The sequence below is a fragment of the Scatophagus argus genome, chromosome 5 (genome assembly GCF_020382885.2).
Source record: "Scatophagus argus isolate fScaArg1 chromosome 5, fScaArg1.pri, whole genome shotgun sequence".
NCBI classification, from domain to species: Eukaryota; Metazoa; Chordata; class Actinopteri; family Scatophagidae; genus Scatophagus; species Scatophagus argus.
The window spans coordinates 7,375,911-7,393,262 of NC_058497.1; the positions used below are offsets into that span (position 1 = coordinate 7,375,911).

The 17,352-nt window shown below is 40.4% G+C and overlaps 1 protein-coding gene across 2 annotated transcripts in view; it reads right to left on the reverse strand.

Moving 5' to 3' along the window:
- igsf11 (immunoglobulin superfamily member 11) overlaps positions 1-17,352 on the reverse strand; it is an 89,220-nt gene that overhangs the window by 50,958 nt on the left and 20,910 nt on the right. Inside the window, exon 3 of one of the 2 annotated variants that reach the window (XM_046388888.1) lies at positions 12,009-12,038. The exons of the other annotated variant lie outside the window; for it this stretch is intronic. Within the exon in view, the coding sequence (XP_046244844.1) occupies positions 12,009-12,038 (30 nt within the window). The remainder of the gene's footprint in view (positions 1-12,008; positions 12,039-17,352) is intronic. 2 annotated transcript variants of the gene reach the window in all.

The window sequence follows — 17,352 nt, forward strand, 5'->3', positions numbered from 1 at the left end:
ATTATCCATATTATATGATACCCCTGCTGTTTTATAGAGGCATCTTATGAAGTTTTACTGCAGAGCCCACAGTTGTTTCTCTATAAAAAAAAAAAAAATCCCATAGCCCATAATGTACTGTACAGCATCAGTCCATACTGCTGGCTGAGTTCAACCTTTATAAAACCTATGGGCTTGGTTCTGGTTGGACTGAAATTTGTTTTTACAATTTGCTCTCACAGTTGGCTCACAAATATGGGGAGAAATTGTAGTAAAGGCAATTTGCAGTTCAGACTGGGGCCGGGGAAAAGCTACACCAGTTGGGCATTTTTTGCATACTGTGTTAGCTATCCTGTATTCCATCAGGATATTTCAAAGCTCTACAACTGGCCCAGTTCCCTGCATGAGGCGACAATAGCGTCACCACGCAGTAATGAATCAAATTAAGTGGAATGTCAGCTAGACTAACAGAGCTCTCCTTCTCCTCTCAGCATGAAAAGGAACAGTTTCATGGCTCCAATTTGTCTCCCCCTGCCCTCGCTGGCACATATTTTTGCGTTTCATCTAAGGAAAAAAAAAAAGTTATGCTACTGGCAAATACAAGAAGAGTAGACGGGGAAAAATCTAACTGGAAATGTAGAATCTTCATTCATGTCTAATGTCAGAAGTGGAGGTGTCGGCTGGTGTAGAGCCTTATCTTTGTGTTTCATGTAAATATATGCGATAACATAAAATATATATACCAGGGTGGGGGGTTGCACCTCTACTTCGCTCTTTCTCCTCCTCCCTATCTCCTGTGAAGATTAAAGTATGTAAAGGTGAAATGAACAGAGTAATACTTTACAGCGACAGAAGAAAGGGAACAACACAGCACCATGCTGATGATATGGTGATGAGCAAGACAGAAGATGAAAGTATACAAGGAGAAGACGGACAGCAGGAGAGAGGCAGCGGTATTTTTGAATGAATAAATATGAGCGTGAGTGACAGCCCTCATATGCCTTTGGTATTTTAAGTTCTACATTAAAGCAGCATATGAAGGCCTTTGGGTTCAGGACAAACCATGTGTGTTAAAACATTTAGCCAAGCTTTTATTTTTTTTTTTTTTTTTAAACATGAAATGCACTAAAAAAAACTTAATGCAGTTGTGTCATTATACATACAAGTTTGAAAATATTAGAATGATCACACTAGAGGAGCCCCTACACATTAAATAGCTTAAAAAGTTTCCCACACTAGGGACGCCACAATGAGGAAATCTTCCCACTGATTAACAAACTTGTGACAACACCACTGTTGCAGGTGACACCAAAAAAGATGTTGATGTCACATAATCATTTCTGTGCACATCTCAAACTAAAAGATTTAGAGTGAGCACAGAGAAACTTTGTCCCGTCAACAGATGAATGTGAAAACAAATTTGGTTGTCAAATTCTGCACACACGTTATTCTGTACAGTGAGGCTCAAACATTCCTGTGAGGCAACAATAAGCTAAACCTGTTTTTGGATGGAGGGGGACAGTAAATACCATTAAATTATTGCATTATTGAAACCATGAAATGCTGTATTAAAAACATCATCTTGTAGTGACAGATTTTCTTTACTTGTGTCACAACTGATTAGGACTGTTAGAAAGCAGCATATGTCAAGTTTGCCTATGAAGTACACTTCTGTACGTGCAAGTATAATACATGTTGACAGAGATAAAAAAGAAAGGCCGTATGGGTTTTGTAATACAAATGATCACTCTTCTAAGCAGGGGCTAAATCCCTGATAGAGAAATGTTATAATTTACAGAGAAAAAGGGAAGCAGAGAGACAACACAGAAGAGTGAAAATGACAGAGAAAAGGAGGAAAGTGAGATTATCTGTGGCCTTTTACTGTGGTTCTAATCCATACTTTACAATATTGTCACCGAGAGACAGGGGAGCATAAATCTGCTGGATGACACAGTATGTAGGAACACTTAACAGACAAATGAACGGAAGGGAACAGAGCATATTACACTGTGGACCATAGTAATCTGTCTTTCCCTGCAGAGATAAGTATGTTACTATGAGCCCATGGGTACCAAGTGTAGCAAACATGCATGAGCACACTCACCACTATTCGATCATATGGAAAATGGGACTGTTTCTCAATTGTGTGTCAAAATGCGACACACTGAACGCTAAAAATGATACGAATTTACAAATTTCTTCACTGGCCATGGTAATAAGACTTAGACAAAGGACTGAATGTTAATACTGCAACAACAGCCCCCTCCCATTGAAAGGCCATCTGCCATTCAACCTCACTGTGAAACTGTGAAGGCGTTCACTTTCCTGCAATCACGCCCTCATCGTGAGGCTCGGCACCATTTATGAAAACAAGCGACTCGAGCATTGAATTTTGAGAGCGCTGCGACGAGGGAGAGGGTCTATTTGCATCACCAGTCGCAAACCAAAAGGTGTATCCAATGTCTTGGGGGCGAGGGGAGAAGATGAATAAGGGAAGCGGCATAAGACTGGGTCTATATATAGCAGGTAATCTGTCATCTCATTTTTGTCATCTCCCTTCCCCTCGTTTTTGCTTTGAGGAATGAGGGATTGATGTTCAGAAGATCAGAGGAAGTAAGGAGGGAATCTTGGAGGCTTGGAGAGAGGAGAATAAGGAGGGAGAGTGAGAGAGAGAGAGAGAGTGTGTGTGTGTGTGTGTGTTGGAAGGAAGGAGTCTGTGCTGAGCGACTGATGACTGCTGTTCTTAGAGACCTAGTTGCAGCTGGCCTAAGTCCAAGCAGAATAGTTCAACTCTCACAGCTACAAGAGAAAAAGTAGAAAGGAAGACTATACTGCTTGTGCTTAAGTTTCAAAAGATTTCTGCTGAATCCCATCCTACTCTGCAAAAAATGTTATTTCCTGTGAACTCACAACACCACTGCTGCTGCTGTCTATTGTTTGAATGTCTTCCTGTCATCTCTGGCAGGTTTGATTCCCTGTTAGAGGGATCAGTTAGAGACAAATATTCCATTTTTTACAACCACACACACACACACACAGTATTGCTTCTATCACTTTTGGGTCATTACACAAACTTACATTACACTTACCTTCATTTCCTGAAGCCTTAGCCACCAAGTAACCATAACAATAAACATTACCTGCCTAATCCTAACCCTGACTAACCTCAACCTAACCTTAAAGCAACTCTTCAACCTAATATTTGCATTTTGACTTGCAGGTCCTCACAATGTGACAGATTTTTGTCCCCACAGCTACAGGAATACACATACACACACACACACACACACTTTCTCTCACTCCAGGGAAACTGCTGAGGGGCCTTACGAAGCTCAGTTTGATAATGCTTTCCTTGTGGTCACTTCAAAGCAGAGAGGTGGAGGGAGACAAGGGGAGGATGGAGTGAGGACAGAGACATGAGGCAGGATATAAAGATGGGAGCTAACAGCGGTAAAATGAAACATCGGGAAGGCGTGTGTGAGATGAAAGAAACACAAGGAAGGTTTACTCTGCAAAAAGAGAAGACCAAAAAGAATGAGACAGATTTGCATGGAAAAAGGGGCAGGACCAAAAATACAAAAGTCGTACACGTGAAGAGGTTCACACTTGCATATGCATAACATTCCTACAATACGAGATTATGAGATCTGGAACACTAGTGTGAGGTTTGGGAGGCTGAATCTTGTTCCTCCGAGTGAGTCCCAACTAAAGCAGCAACTTTTTGCTGAGAGAGTATCCTCCTGCTTTCAGCCCAGAAACTCTCTGATGAGCAGCTATGGTAAGGCCTGCAGGCCTGAACTAATACATATGGGAGAGAGGGGGATCATTAGAATAACTCAGCCATTCATAGACGGCAGATAGTTAGCTTGCTCCATCTAGAAAGACTTCCTCTGAATAATTCACAGAGGTGTAAATAAAATATATCCAGTGGCCTTCAACTAAAAAAAAAAAAAAAAATTAGAAACAAGATAGCTGCCATGCTGACTAATGAATTCTTCTCATAGATGAGTACAGATATGACAAGCAGGCGGATGTGTAACATAAAAAAAGACCTTACCTCAAGATTCAGATATTCACACTGATATTCAAGGCAGGGGAGCCGTTTTGCTTGATTTAAAACAGAATATTTCATCTATATATCTGCCTTTGATAATGACACTAAAACATGTAATCTCTCCAAAACTGCAAGAGAATCATAACGGCAGTGATTGCAATGATTTCCAAAAGTGTTACTATCAAAAACACAATAACTGGGAAACTGGATGGACGCTCAGCAGGCGTATTACTATCCTTTAATTTTCCCAGAATAACAGACAAGAACAGAACGTTTATTGCTTTTCTCCCGTTGAAAAGACTGCAATATTTTCTGCATAATGCATGAGCGGCACGACATGGCCCAAATCATTCCCAAAACAAATAGCCTCATAATCAATGGGGCGGCGAGCTGTGTGTGTATGCATTACATATCAGTTCTCCTCACATATATGACAAACACATTCAGATGAGAGGTGGCAAGGACAAGAAAACAAAGCAGCCCTCGGTCAGGAAAGGATGAATAGGCCACAGATCTTATCCATGTGTCCCACTGGAGCTACAGTGTTAACACCAGTGCGGTGATGTAGTCATCAACCTGTGTTCCAAAACCCCAATACAGACTGAGAAGAAATCAATACGCCCTCAAGACGATCCCTCATTGTTGCTCCTGTGATTATGACAATCGCCCCGGGTGGTTGGAGTATGGATCATGCCTCTGCTAGCTCAAGGGCGCTGCTTTTGGTACATGAAAACCATTTCCAAAAGGTCAATTGATGTGAAAACCGACTCATTTCTCTGGTCACCCAAGTATTTCTGAAATTATGCAATAATTGGTTTTGAATAATCTTTTTTTTTTTTTCATGAGATTGTAAAACCCCCTTCTGCACATACAGTACAACCGGCCATCTAATTCTGCTGTTTGAATTTAGAAGAAAAAGGTTACAGCTCTCTCAGAACTTTAATTACCAATCAAGCATATGGGCCCTCAGATCCAAAAACAACTCTTAATCTTCTATATGTAACATAAATCTGCCATTTAAATCAATTTTAGTACTTCTTAGCAAGACTGATGCAGGCTTCACACAATATTCTCCATCTAACTGTTGCTACAGTGTTGTTTTAGGACCCTGTTTTTATATCTTTGCACTCCTTATGGTGTCCAAATGCCGAGGTTGAAAAACTTAAGATGTCTCCTGGTTGAGCCCTCAGAGACAGACATCTAAGGACAGCTGCTCTTCCTCTTTCCTCCCTCCCCCTGTCTTTCAATTCTTGCCTTCCTCTCTCTGTCAGAAACAAACTTTTAACTCCCTTCTTCCAGCCCCACCTCTCCAAACTCGCCATATTTCCTCTCCATCTGTTGTCTGTCCTTACAAAGCACTCTTACTGTCGCTCCTCTCTTTCCACGCACATCTTTTCCTTAATTGATTTACAATGAATAATTGTTCCATGGAGGCAAAGGGGTCAGAGTCTCTAGCGTCAATAGTTAGCCAGCCAGATAGGCAGGCACTATGTATATGTGTGTGTGTGTGTGTGTGTGTGTGTGTGTGTGTGTGTGTGTCAGGGGTTTCTTCTCAGCTCCTATTACTCTGACACAACACTTTCTAAATTAGCCGTGTGTCACTAACCGCTGTCTTAGCCTCTGCACCTCATCTCACCAATGCTCACAATGTCTCCCTCACTTTACACACACCTATAGTTGGAGACTGAAGCATTTCAAAAATCATCCTCCAGAAAACAAGTAGAAAACAGTAGCTGATACAAAAAATAGAAAAAAAAGATTTTCAGTTTCAACAGACACTTTCAAGTGCCACAATCTAACTGACCTTGTAACTGCCCTTAGAACAAATATGTTGTAACTTTGTCTTGGCCTATATAATGGTAAGTCTATACCAAACTGATGCTACCCTTTGAACCTAACTCATAGTTTGTATCCCGCAGGCCTTAGATACTTGAAGGCGTGATGATTAATGATAGAGATGTTGAAGGTAATGAGCAGTGGGACTTTAGCTGTGCCCTTTTTCTTCCGTTCCTATGGCTGGCATCTGCCCACCTTGCACATGTAGAGAAAGTAGTCCTATCCGTGGCTGAAGGGCTAGATAGACAGATAGATAGATAGATCATAATAATAATAAATAATAGATCACAGGGGGCATGCATGCAATCCCTCAACTCAGGATTAGATTCTTAGATCTGTTTAAAAAAAAGAAGGAATGAGACATTTCGTGACTTGTTTATTTGCTTACTTGCTGAGAGTTACTTGTGAAGCACTGATACAACTATTATGTCCATTAAATGAATATAAAGCTACAGCCAGCAGTTGGTTATCTTAGCTTAGCATGATGGCTGGAAATGGGGAAAACAAATAGTTTGTCCAAAAGAATCAGACTCAATCTACAAGTATCTTCAAAGCTCACTAAGTATTGTGATCTTGTTTGTTTAATCAATGCAAAAAACGAGGTGCAAAAAAACAAAGTTGTAGTAACTAGTGGGGATTTCAGGAAGTCACTGCTCTGAGAAATAGTCCAGCAACATATCCCCCTGTAAAACTAACTTTTTTCCCCTCAAACAAGATATAGCATGTTAATTTGTGCTTTTTGCTTTTTTAGAGGTTCTGGCAGGCAAATGTTTTTGCCTCTGGACATTATTTATTTCCCTCTGTATGCAGTCTTTGTGCTATGCTAGGCTAGCTGGCTGGCTGAGATTTATCAACATTCTAATAATACTGTCTGCAGAAATTTTCCCAAAATGCCAGCATATTGCTTTAAGTTCACTACCTGTGTGTGTGTGTGTTTGTGTGTGAAAACAATGTTATCAGGTGGTCTTGTGTTGTGCCAACTATGAGGACAGACAGTGCAAGGACAGGTTAATTTAAATTGGACATCTGATCCCACTGACACCCTCACTGTTAATTCCAAGTGGTGTTTGTTTCAACTTTCATCTTTAACAGGATTAGGATATTATGAAACACATTATACTGTAAGTGTGTGTGGGATTGGTAAGTAAGACTTCATGTCACACATTAACCCTCTTAGTACAGTAGAGGACTGCTTGTAGAAGTGCTAGAGTGTATTGTGTCATTCCACTCATACTTTTCACCCTTGACCTCATAAACAGAGACTTTAGAAACTTTGTGTGTGTGTGTGTGTGTGTGTGTGGAGAAGCAAGGTTGGAGGGTCAGAAAAAGTATGAGAGGGAGTGAAAGTGAGAGATGAGTGACAGACAGTCCTGTGAGAGTCGTCTTGTGGCATTTTATCCTTCCACTGGAGCCGTGAGCACACGTTGATGCACTGTGATGTTAACTGTACTCACTGCCGCATGATTTCCCAAGATACATCACGTCAGACACATGGTGCATTATTCCATGCCACAAAGCTGCCTCTCTGAAGTGTTTACTACTGGAAACACAGTAGTCAGCATTTAGAAACTGTGGCTTTTACTGGAGCTTGTAGCTTGTGAGATTCATTGTCCTATCAATGGATGCGGCAATATGAAAGACATATATGTCATGATAACCGAAAAAGAAACCCACATACAGCACTTCTCTCACTGTATTTCTCTCGGAAAGCCACCTGTTACATTAGTTTATGCTGATCATATTATGCTGTTATTCTGCTGTATTCTCAAGCCTTTCACAAATGGTTCTGAATTGTGTAATATGATAAACAGTATTGAAAGCAGTTATTTTTATACCTTAGAAGGAAACAGGACAGAATTAGAGAGAGAGTTAGTTGTGCTTTTATCTTTTATCTAAAAGCTAAAAGCTCAGAGGTTAGGCCTGTTCGCATCTTTCTTTCTCTGCAGTCAGACTCCTGACTACAACAAAGAAGACACATCACATATCAGCCTTTCAGACTGTCCTCAGCAGAGACACGTCAGCGATGTTTGATGTCTGAATGCCCAAAAAGACACGTGTTTCCGTTTTTCTGACTAGTTCTAGTTATGAAAATGACAATTTTCTCTCACACAGAAGAGTCTAGTGCAGTAGTGTGACATTGTTATCCTGATTTGTGGATAGCAGAGAACATGTTTCAGGTCTGATCTCTTCCAGCGGTCTCTTTTAAACAAATGTGAACTTTTCCCATGACCAAGTATTTTTAGTTGGCTAAACTTATTTACAATATATATACACACACTGCATACTGGCAGGGTAGAAAACAGTTATATCTGTTTGTATATATATTTTACTTATATATACTTGTTGCTTAATTTTTTTATACACTATTTTTGCACTGAAATCCAGTATTTCTTACAATTATTTGATTTTTATTTGATTTACTAGACGTACATCCATGATTTGGTTCCAGCATACATTTATGTTCTCATGTACACAAGTCTTAAATCCTGCCTCAGTTCACTTCCTTACCTCGTTCACATCCTTTAAACATTGGCAAAAAACTCATTTTTACAGGCTTGCATTTTTGCAGTAGGTGTTCAGTTGCTTTGATGTGATGTTTCTCTTTTTTCAACCCTCTTTTTGAACAATGGGAGCTTTCTCTTCAGACTCCAGCAACCCTTTACTCCTCCATTCCTGCCACCCTCTCCCTCCTAACTTCTCTATCCCTCCATTGTCCTCAGATCATATTATGTGAACTCTCATTACATGGGTGGTAATAGACTCTTCAGCACTAAGATCCTCTTTATTATCTGTCAACTGTGGACTACATCTCTAAGCTGATTAACCATAGCTGTCTTTTCAGCATTTCAATTAGGAGCGTTTTGAATAGTCAAGCAGATTGCATGCCTTATATTCATTACTGACATTCTTAGAGCATTACGCAATGTTCAAATACAGTAATCCAAGAAATACATAGCAGCAGTGAGGATGAAAGGACTACAGAAGAATGACTCCACAGCAGATTTTAATATTGGACTCAGGGAAATTGCAAAAGTAGCTATTAACAGCAATCCAAAGCAATTTACAGCAGCAGAGGGGCATGCCGTTTTAGCATAAATGGTGCAGCTGGCAATCATACTACTGTCATACACATACAGAAAGTGTGAAAGAGAGAGATAGATTATGGTGTTCTTAACACAAGACAAATACAATATTTCAGGTATCATCATTGCCATTCAATTAAACCAAAGATGAACTTAGGGGACAACATCACCAGCTTGTATTAAAACTATAGCCCTAAGCATCTTGAGGCTTAAGGCTATAGTTTTAATACAAGCTGGTATCTAATATTGTAACTGTCTGCTTTCAGAGGACTGAAAAATGGTGAGAAATGACACATCTGAGTGCCATACAGAGAGACTGGCTCGTTGGGTGCCTCTTACACAGCTAAACTGTAAGTGCCCATGGGGCTGCAAACACCTACACGCTTAATCTCACTGTCTGACTGGCTTTGTTCATGTCAGAGAAGCTCACAGAGGATGCGTATTTCTTTTTTGTTTTGTTTTGTTTTGTTTATTTTGGGGGGGGGTCCTGATGTCTGGGAAGGAAGGAATGAGAGGGGTTAAAGCGGAAGAGAAGGAAATTGAGGGAGAGGAGCGGATGTATGAGGTTGTGACTCCTTAATGGATTTGGGTCAGATGACGAGGATATGATCTGCTCAGTGCTGTGGGTGTAACGTGTGCATGTGCGAGCTTGCAAACATGTGGAGTGCATGGTTTTGTGATGTCATTAGCAGTAGAGCTAAAATATGGTGATCTCATGGTATTATCGGTATCTGTTTAAGGTATCCGGCTTTATCAAATACCCACTTGACATGGGAGTCACCAACTGTGTTTTATCATTCTGTCTCTGACTCTCTTGCTTTCACACACACTCACTAATCCATGCAGTCATTGTTAATCCAGCTGTGTGCTGTTACAGAGATGTGCTGTACATGGCTGACAACCATGTCACTGAGGTACTGATGTCATACTTGTCTGTATTTCGGCTGTTAATGTTGTCAATTCCCGTGTTGCAAGTCGCTCGGGAACACACACAGTACATCTGAATCTGTTAAAGAGAATAAACCCTGTGCTCTGCTTGCAACATTATGGTGCACCGAATCTCGCTCTCTGTGGAGATCATCAATGTCATAAATGCATGTGTCTCTGCACTAAGTGAAGTGCTGTTGTCATGTTCTCAGTTGTATTAATTTGACAACAAGCTCAGCCTCACTTAGAGCATCAGTGTGAGAGGAGGAGGGCAGAGGAAAGAAGGGCAGTAGTCGTACACACTTGAGCATTTTTGCCATCATCATGTACCATTTACCAGAGAACAACAGCAGCAGAGCAGCAGAGTCAAGTACCTTTTCCCTGGGCAACATAGTGGTACTTGTAAAGGAAGATGAGAGCCTTCCATATTTCAAATGATATTTTCCAAGCAAGCATATAAAAATTTTTTACAGTTTTGGTTTCAGTCACAAGTCTTGGGTCGCACCACAAACAGGAGCTCTTACATAGATTTTTGTTACTTAATATTTAGCTAACTGAACTAACTTACACTACCAGCTTGCTCATATGACAATATGAGTTGAATGTATTTCCTAAAACTGATACTTTAGGATGTCACAGCTCATTGACTTTCCTGTTTACACAGTTGGTTGCTTTTGATTGGCTGGAATATATTAGCTATCTCCTTGCAACTGATTTGCAAGAGATTTCCCGCATTTCAACCCACTTTAGTTAATCACCAGTTGGAAGCTAGCTAGCACTTTTTAAGAACTTAAGGAGGACTTTACACACAAACTCAGCAGTGGAGTTACAAATAGTTCCTGCAGCCTAAATCCCAAGAAGTAGTTTTGCTGAAATAATGCAAATTCTCCATGCATTCGTAATGGGGTAGATTTTTAGGGCTTTCACACCGGAAACCAGGGGTACAGACTGTGTTCATGAAGCCCAGATTAGGATTCGAGAGCCTGAGAGTGGTTGACATGGGTATGTATATGTGTGGACACCCAAGAGAAGGATAAAGAGAGAAACACCGAGGAGTAGAGCACATACAGACATTCAGAGATTTAAACCAAGTTGAACGAAAAGCAAATATTAAAAGGAAGCACGTGTAAGTCATGAGGAAGAGATCATGGAAAAGTGGATGGAAGGAAAGTGGAAGAAAATTAAGACCCATGACAAAGAAAGAGCAGTTAGATTGGGATTGAGTGGAGGAAGAACGTGATGGAGACTGAATTGAGAGACTGTGAATGAAAGGGGAAGAGAGGCATCACAGTCACAATTAAAAATGCAGCTGGGATGGATGACAGTAAAATGTGGAGAAAAGCAGAAGAGGAAATGCAATGGGAAATAAACTAGAGTGACAGATAGAGGAAGAGATACTGAGCACTAAAACGTAGCAGAAGAGACAGCAGATGGTGGGGATTATTCTGGACTAAAATACTCTGGGATCTACAGAGGGAAGGCCACAGACATAAACCGTTGCAGACTCCATCTGCCAGAAATAGACCAAAAAGGGCTGTAGGGTCCACCATCATCATAATGATCAAATCCTGCCTAGATGACAAAACCTAAAATGACTATGTTATCCTATATTTATACAGGATAGATAAATGATGCTCATGTTCTCTTGTGCTTTTTAGTAAAATCAGTCAGGAAAGATATCCTGTCAGGTCATTGAACATCCAGTACATGAAAAGCCACACACACAGTTATAACAGCAAAATATCTAAATATGCAAGCATTACAGTCACTCAGATGGCATTTGTGTCAAGACATAATACGGGACATGATCACATACTCATTGCATTCTTGTTTTGCAGCAGGTGCATGTGTACTGGAGTGTTTCAGTGTGTGATTATGACTGATAACATAAGACACCCCTAATCCACATTTTATGTTCACTGTAATTTGGATTACAGGCTGCACTCATCACATATGTGAGTGTGCAGCGAAAACAGTGACAAAATGGTCCACAAATCTTAACAATAACACCTCCATATGCATCCACACACTACCCAGCAGTCTAAAGCCTGCAAACCGTCCCTCCATGTGCAGAGACAAAGAGAAAGAACAAAGCAATCTGGAAGTAAGTCAAAGGCTTTTTGTTTTACCTTTCCCTGTGTGTGGATCAAACCTTGAACCTGCAAAAAAAGAAGAAGAAGATATAATTATTGTTATGATCTGAGTGAACATAAGGGAGGCTTAGCAGATCACACGGAGCCCTACCACGCTGATGAAGCAATTTAAACCAAAATCAACAACATTAGCTCGTCTCTGTAGGCAGACAGAACCCACACCATGCTCAGTTCCTGTCTGCAGCGTTTCTCAATACTGCTCTGTAATTGCCTATTGAGCTGTGTCACTCAAGACTTGTACATGTTCCTGCAACAGCAAGCAATTGTTAGTGCATTCTAGTCTCACTTTTAGTGTTAGAATGGAAAACATATTGACTTATTCAGTGTGTATGAAAGAGAGAGCGCGGGTGTTATTGACTAATTACCCATCCCGACAGGGGACAGTTAATTAAATCCTTCCCTGGCACTAAGCATAAAGTAATTATTGTGCATGGATGCATGTCCACCGAAAAAACAGTCAACATCCACATGTGCTAAAGACATGTCATGTGCACACACATACTGCTCGCACTTCTGCGGTGGAGACGAATTCTGTCACATGCTTGCTTGTTCAGATACCTATGCTCAAATTGCAAAGTAGAGCAATTTTGTGGCATTATTACTTCAACTGCCTTGTGAGAATTTGTGATAAAAGACATTGGACATTGTTCTGTCACCGTCAACTGTTTCGCAAGAGCAACTGGACCCAAACTAACTTGTTCGGTCTGTCCTCACAGAGAAAATAAAGCAAATACTTGTAGATATGTAGATGTAGATATGTTTGTATCATCATTTTGATGCTTAATAAATAATGGATTCAAAAGGAATTTGAATGAATGTTTTATATGCCTCTTAGTGCAAAACTATGCCCACCAACACTGCCAGTAGTACATTCCTCAAAACATTTTCTCCCTAATTCCCCAAACCACTCTGCCCTCAATTACTGGTTTCCAGTATGAAGCCAGTGCACTTGAACAAACCAGCTCATGTCTGCGGGATGACAGACTAATTCTCTAGTTGATTTGAACATGTGCGAACAGATGCCCGCTACATTTGCTCTCTGATAACAGGGTCTGCTCAGTGGCATGTTCAAGCATTGGATGCTGATTGACCAGTGAGTGAGATTCACCTTCACCCAAAGTGCTTTGAATGGTATCATCAGTGATAAAAGCTTTTTTCCTAGATGGAACCACTTGACATGGCTTCTCCAGGGGAAAAAAGTACATTTAGCTGTGTATTCCATTTCATTACTTACACCATCTAAATAACACTTTCTCAAAATTCCAGACATCAGTCAGATCTGATTTTTAAGAACAGTAAAATAAACTAGCCTTTAATGTACTTTTCAAACAACCAGTCTCTCGTCTTTTCTTGCAAAACACGGCATCATTGTTGCGCACTGTAGTTCCATTCACAGAACTGTGAAAAGAGGAGACACTGCCAGTTACAATCTGTCTTCTGTAGAAAACCTTTGATTCACTCAGGCTGAACAAAGACTGACCACCCAGGCTACAGGAGCCCCGGAAACAACAGGAGCTTCTGTGGCATACAAATAAGCTTTACAATCTGCAAATGACACACACACACACACACACACACAGAGTTGCATGCCAGTGCTGGTTATGTACAAGTTCATGTCTGGGTTTTCAATGCCTCATGTGCGATCACATGACCAAATCTCTTTCAGCCTTGCCATAAACAGCCCTGCGTATTTGTCCTCATGGTACCTATTTGGCACAAGTAATGCCTCAATATTTAATGTTAGCAATGCAAATCGTATTTTGTAGAGAGCGCTTATGATCTTGGAAACATATAGTCATGCACTTGCCCAGTAGAGAATCCCATTACACCCCCTTTATGTGTGACAAGATCAAATTCAACAACATATCAGACTCACTAAAAAAAAAAAATGCCTTGTGCTTGTTTAGGTAAACCCACGTTTACAAATTCGATTCCAAGTCAACTCAAGCTTCTCAATGATGCAAACAGCAATAATTGTCCATATTTTCTGGATGAGCGGTCGACGCGGGCAGACGTGCGAGGTTGACGCTGCGCCTGGCTGATCCTTTTCAGCTGCTGATGGTTGCAGGCCCATCAGCAGCAGACTTTTACACTACCTGCCACATGCAGCTAAAGTGTTCTGCACTCAGAGACGGAGAGGAACAATCATTTCATCAGTTGTTAAGCAGCGGTGCCTGACCACTCTCATTCAAATAGGTCTGCCAGCCAGAACAAAGACTCATGGGCGGGGGGGGACAGAAATAGTGCAGAAATAACAGAAAAACAAGGCACATTTTTTAAAAAATAAATGATGCAAATGTATAAGAGTCAGTGTGGCAGAGAACTAATGAGCTTGGATAGCAGGAACATCAGAGTAATCAGTGACTATCTATGCAAGAAGTACTTTTAAATGAATGAAATGTGATATTTTATAAAATGACTAGTAGCCAAGAACAAAAGCATAAAAATACACATTCAAAATGTGATCACATGCTATACATTTACTCGTCTGACTGCCATCAAACTCTTTCTTTCTTTCCTTCCCTGTAAGAAGGTGTGATTAGTCACTGCATGAGTCTACTGCGGGCAGGTTGAATTTAATCTCAGCCTCTGAGGCACTTTACGGAGAATTTCAAACCATTACCAAAGCTCAACAATTGGCGGCAGCTGCCAAGCACCTACAAGGGAATGTCAGTTTCCATGGAGACCAAGGCACCCCAGCTGCACCCCTCTCTCAACACAAGAAAAAAAAAAACATTGACAAACACGTATCACTAACCTCTCTGAAACTCTGTCTCATGCCCTGTCTTGGCCTTTCTTTCTCTTCGTTTGGCATCACTGCTTGTGTAAACATCTGCCTGTGTGTTTACCCATGTTTGTAATTGCTCATTTGCCCATCCTTGGCAATTTCCATTGGACTCCAAGAGGCATTTGAGCATGAATGTAAAGATGCATACGTTTTTAGAAATTAGAAAGTGAGAAACTCTCAGAACAAACGCTCAAAATTACCGACAGGTCAAAATTCATCTGAGAAGAAAATGGTGGCTGAATGTGACTGTTTAAGGGTTTTATGACTAATATTTATATATTAACAATGGTCAAATGGTTGTGTGCATGTGAAAGGGGTCATTGGTAGTTTCAAACCCAGCACCATCTCATTTCTGACTGTTATAGCTTATTATCACAAAGTCACTGGTTTGATTCACTCTCGCTGCTTTCATCAGCACAGCAGGCAGCTGTTTTTCTGTGAAAAAGCTCTAAAAACCTACTGCAAAGTAACTGCCCAGCACAAAACAGCAACCAGACACAGCAACTAACTGGTGAACAATGTAGCATTCAGCTGCTGACGGGAAAGATATTTTTTTAGAGACCAAAAGAGAGATGAACAGAGTGAATATCTGACTTTACCAGGTGACCAGACACGAAAATGCAAATGGATGGCAGAGGGAAGGAAGTGCAGGTGGAGAGGTGGGCGGAGACATACAGGTGGGGGAAATGAGATGAGGAAATAAGTGGAGCTGATTGGCCGGGGAAAACACTGGGAACAGGGCAGGACTAAAAAGGCTGATGCAGATGCAGGCAGGACATCCACATCCACCACACATCTGGTTTTGAGACACTCTCTCCGTCAATGTCGGCCCCTTTTCAATGACTTTATTAACTAGCTGGCCACCACACAGCAGCTGGATCGATGCTGTCTCCAAACTGACAGAGAGGGACTGGGTGCAATTTACACACTGTGTCACACCAGCAGTAATTTCATCAATTATTTAAACATTATTTAAATCTTCTAATGTGGCACTGTGATCTTACAGTAGCCCTATTAACCTAAATGCTTTTATGCACTTAAGTCATTGTACACAGATTCCAAGTTTTACACTGAAATCGCTGCAAATAAAGTGGCTGTGCTCAGGAGTCCAGCACCATCAAAACCCATCTTTTTTATTTTTTAGTAAAAGTCAAGATATATTTTTCTCTGGAGAATCACTATAATTTTTTTCTGGTGAATTATTCCATGAAGCTTCACATTTTATCCTGTACCTAATGAAAACACAATTTATTGCACTAAGCCTATGAGTTACATAGTTATATCGTATATTATTGCTCAAGGAATTTCAGTGTTCACTGAACCATAACTTCAAGAAAAAAAATTCTCTGACTCTGACAGGTTTTTTTATTTGTTTGTTTTGTTTTTTTTTTCTTTTAGGATTACACACTGCTTCACAGAGGTATTTTACCCCTCAAATTCATTTTGAGGGCCACTTCATCCAAATGACCAAAAATTAAATAAACAAAATGGTCATTTAGGAATCCATTTGACACAGGTTATTGGCCTCTGTCAAAGGAGGTAAATGTCGTTTAATTTGTGATACAGCATTAAAACACATCAACAGCAACATCTCTTAGCAAAAACAGCCGCACTGTCACTGTAGACAATCCAGAGAACACAACGTCTACAGTTTTCACTCAAACTGCTTTCTATTAATGAAATAGCCTAGAAGAAAACTGTAGTCCACACACACACACACACACACACACACACACACACACACACATCCAACTCCCGCACACCACAACCTTGTTAGATATAGTCTTCTTCTCCTCACAAATCTTACTTTAACCCCTGCTGCTGTTGCTGCAGCGAAGTGGCCAAACAGTCAGCCAATGCAGCCTTGAATGAGGTTGACAGATGGATGCTCCCATCTTGGAATCAAATCACTTCCTGAATCCAAAAACTTATCAGATGTAATTGTGCACAAAAAGTACAGTAAAACAAGCACATGGACTTGCATTCTTAAAGAGGCTTGCACTACAATTGACACACAATTATGTTTACATCGTGAGATTGACGGCTCAGTGGCAGCAGCAAGAGGACACATTTAAGTTGATAAGATTTCTTTCTTCCTTATTCTTACTCTCTGAGTGGCTTAGTGCCATGGAAAGATTTAATTAACTGTTCTTATTTTTACTCTCTCACTGATGTGGATTCAGCCAGTTCTTTTATTCTACTTTTCAGTGATGGCAATAAAACAAATCACTCTGAGACACCTTTAGTTTTGCCTGCATTCCTGAGCAAACTGTTTGAGCAGGAGAAACAAGAGCTTGTAGATTTAATTACTGAATAAATAAAAGCTTTCACAAGTGAAATGTCTTTACATTGGCATGGTGAATCAATGTGGATGTCATACATTGGTGTGAAGGTAAAGAACTGCTTTTGGTAACCTAAAGATTTATATCCAACCCTCATTAAAACCATTTGCATACAGTCAGAAATGTCTCTTTTGTCTGTCTGACTGAGAGCTTTCATTGTATCTGAGAGAACAAGCAAAAGCAAAAGCAG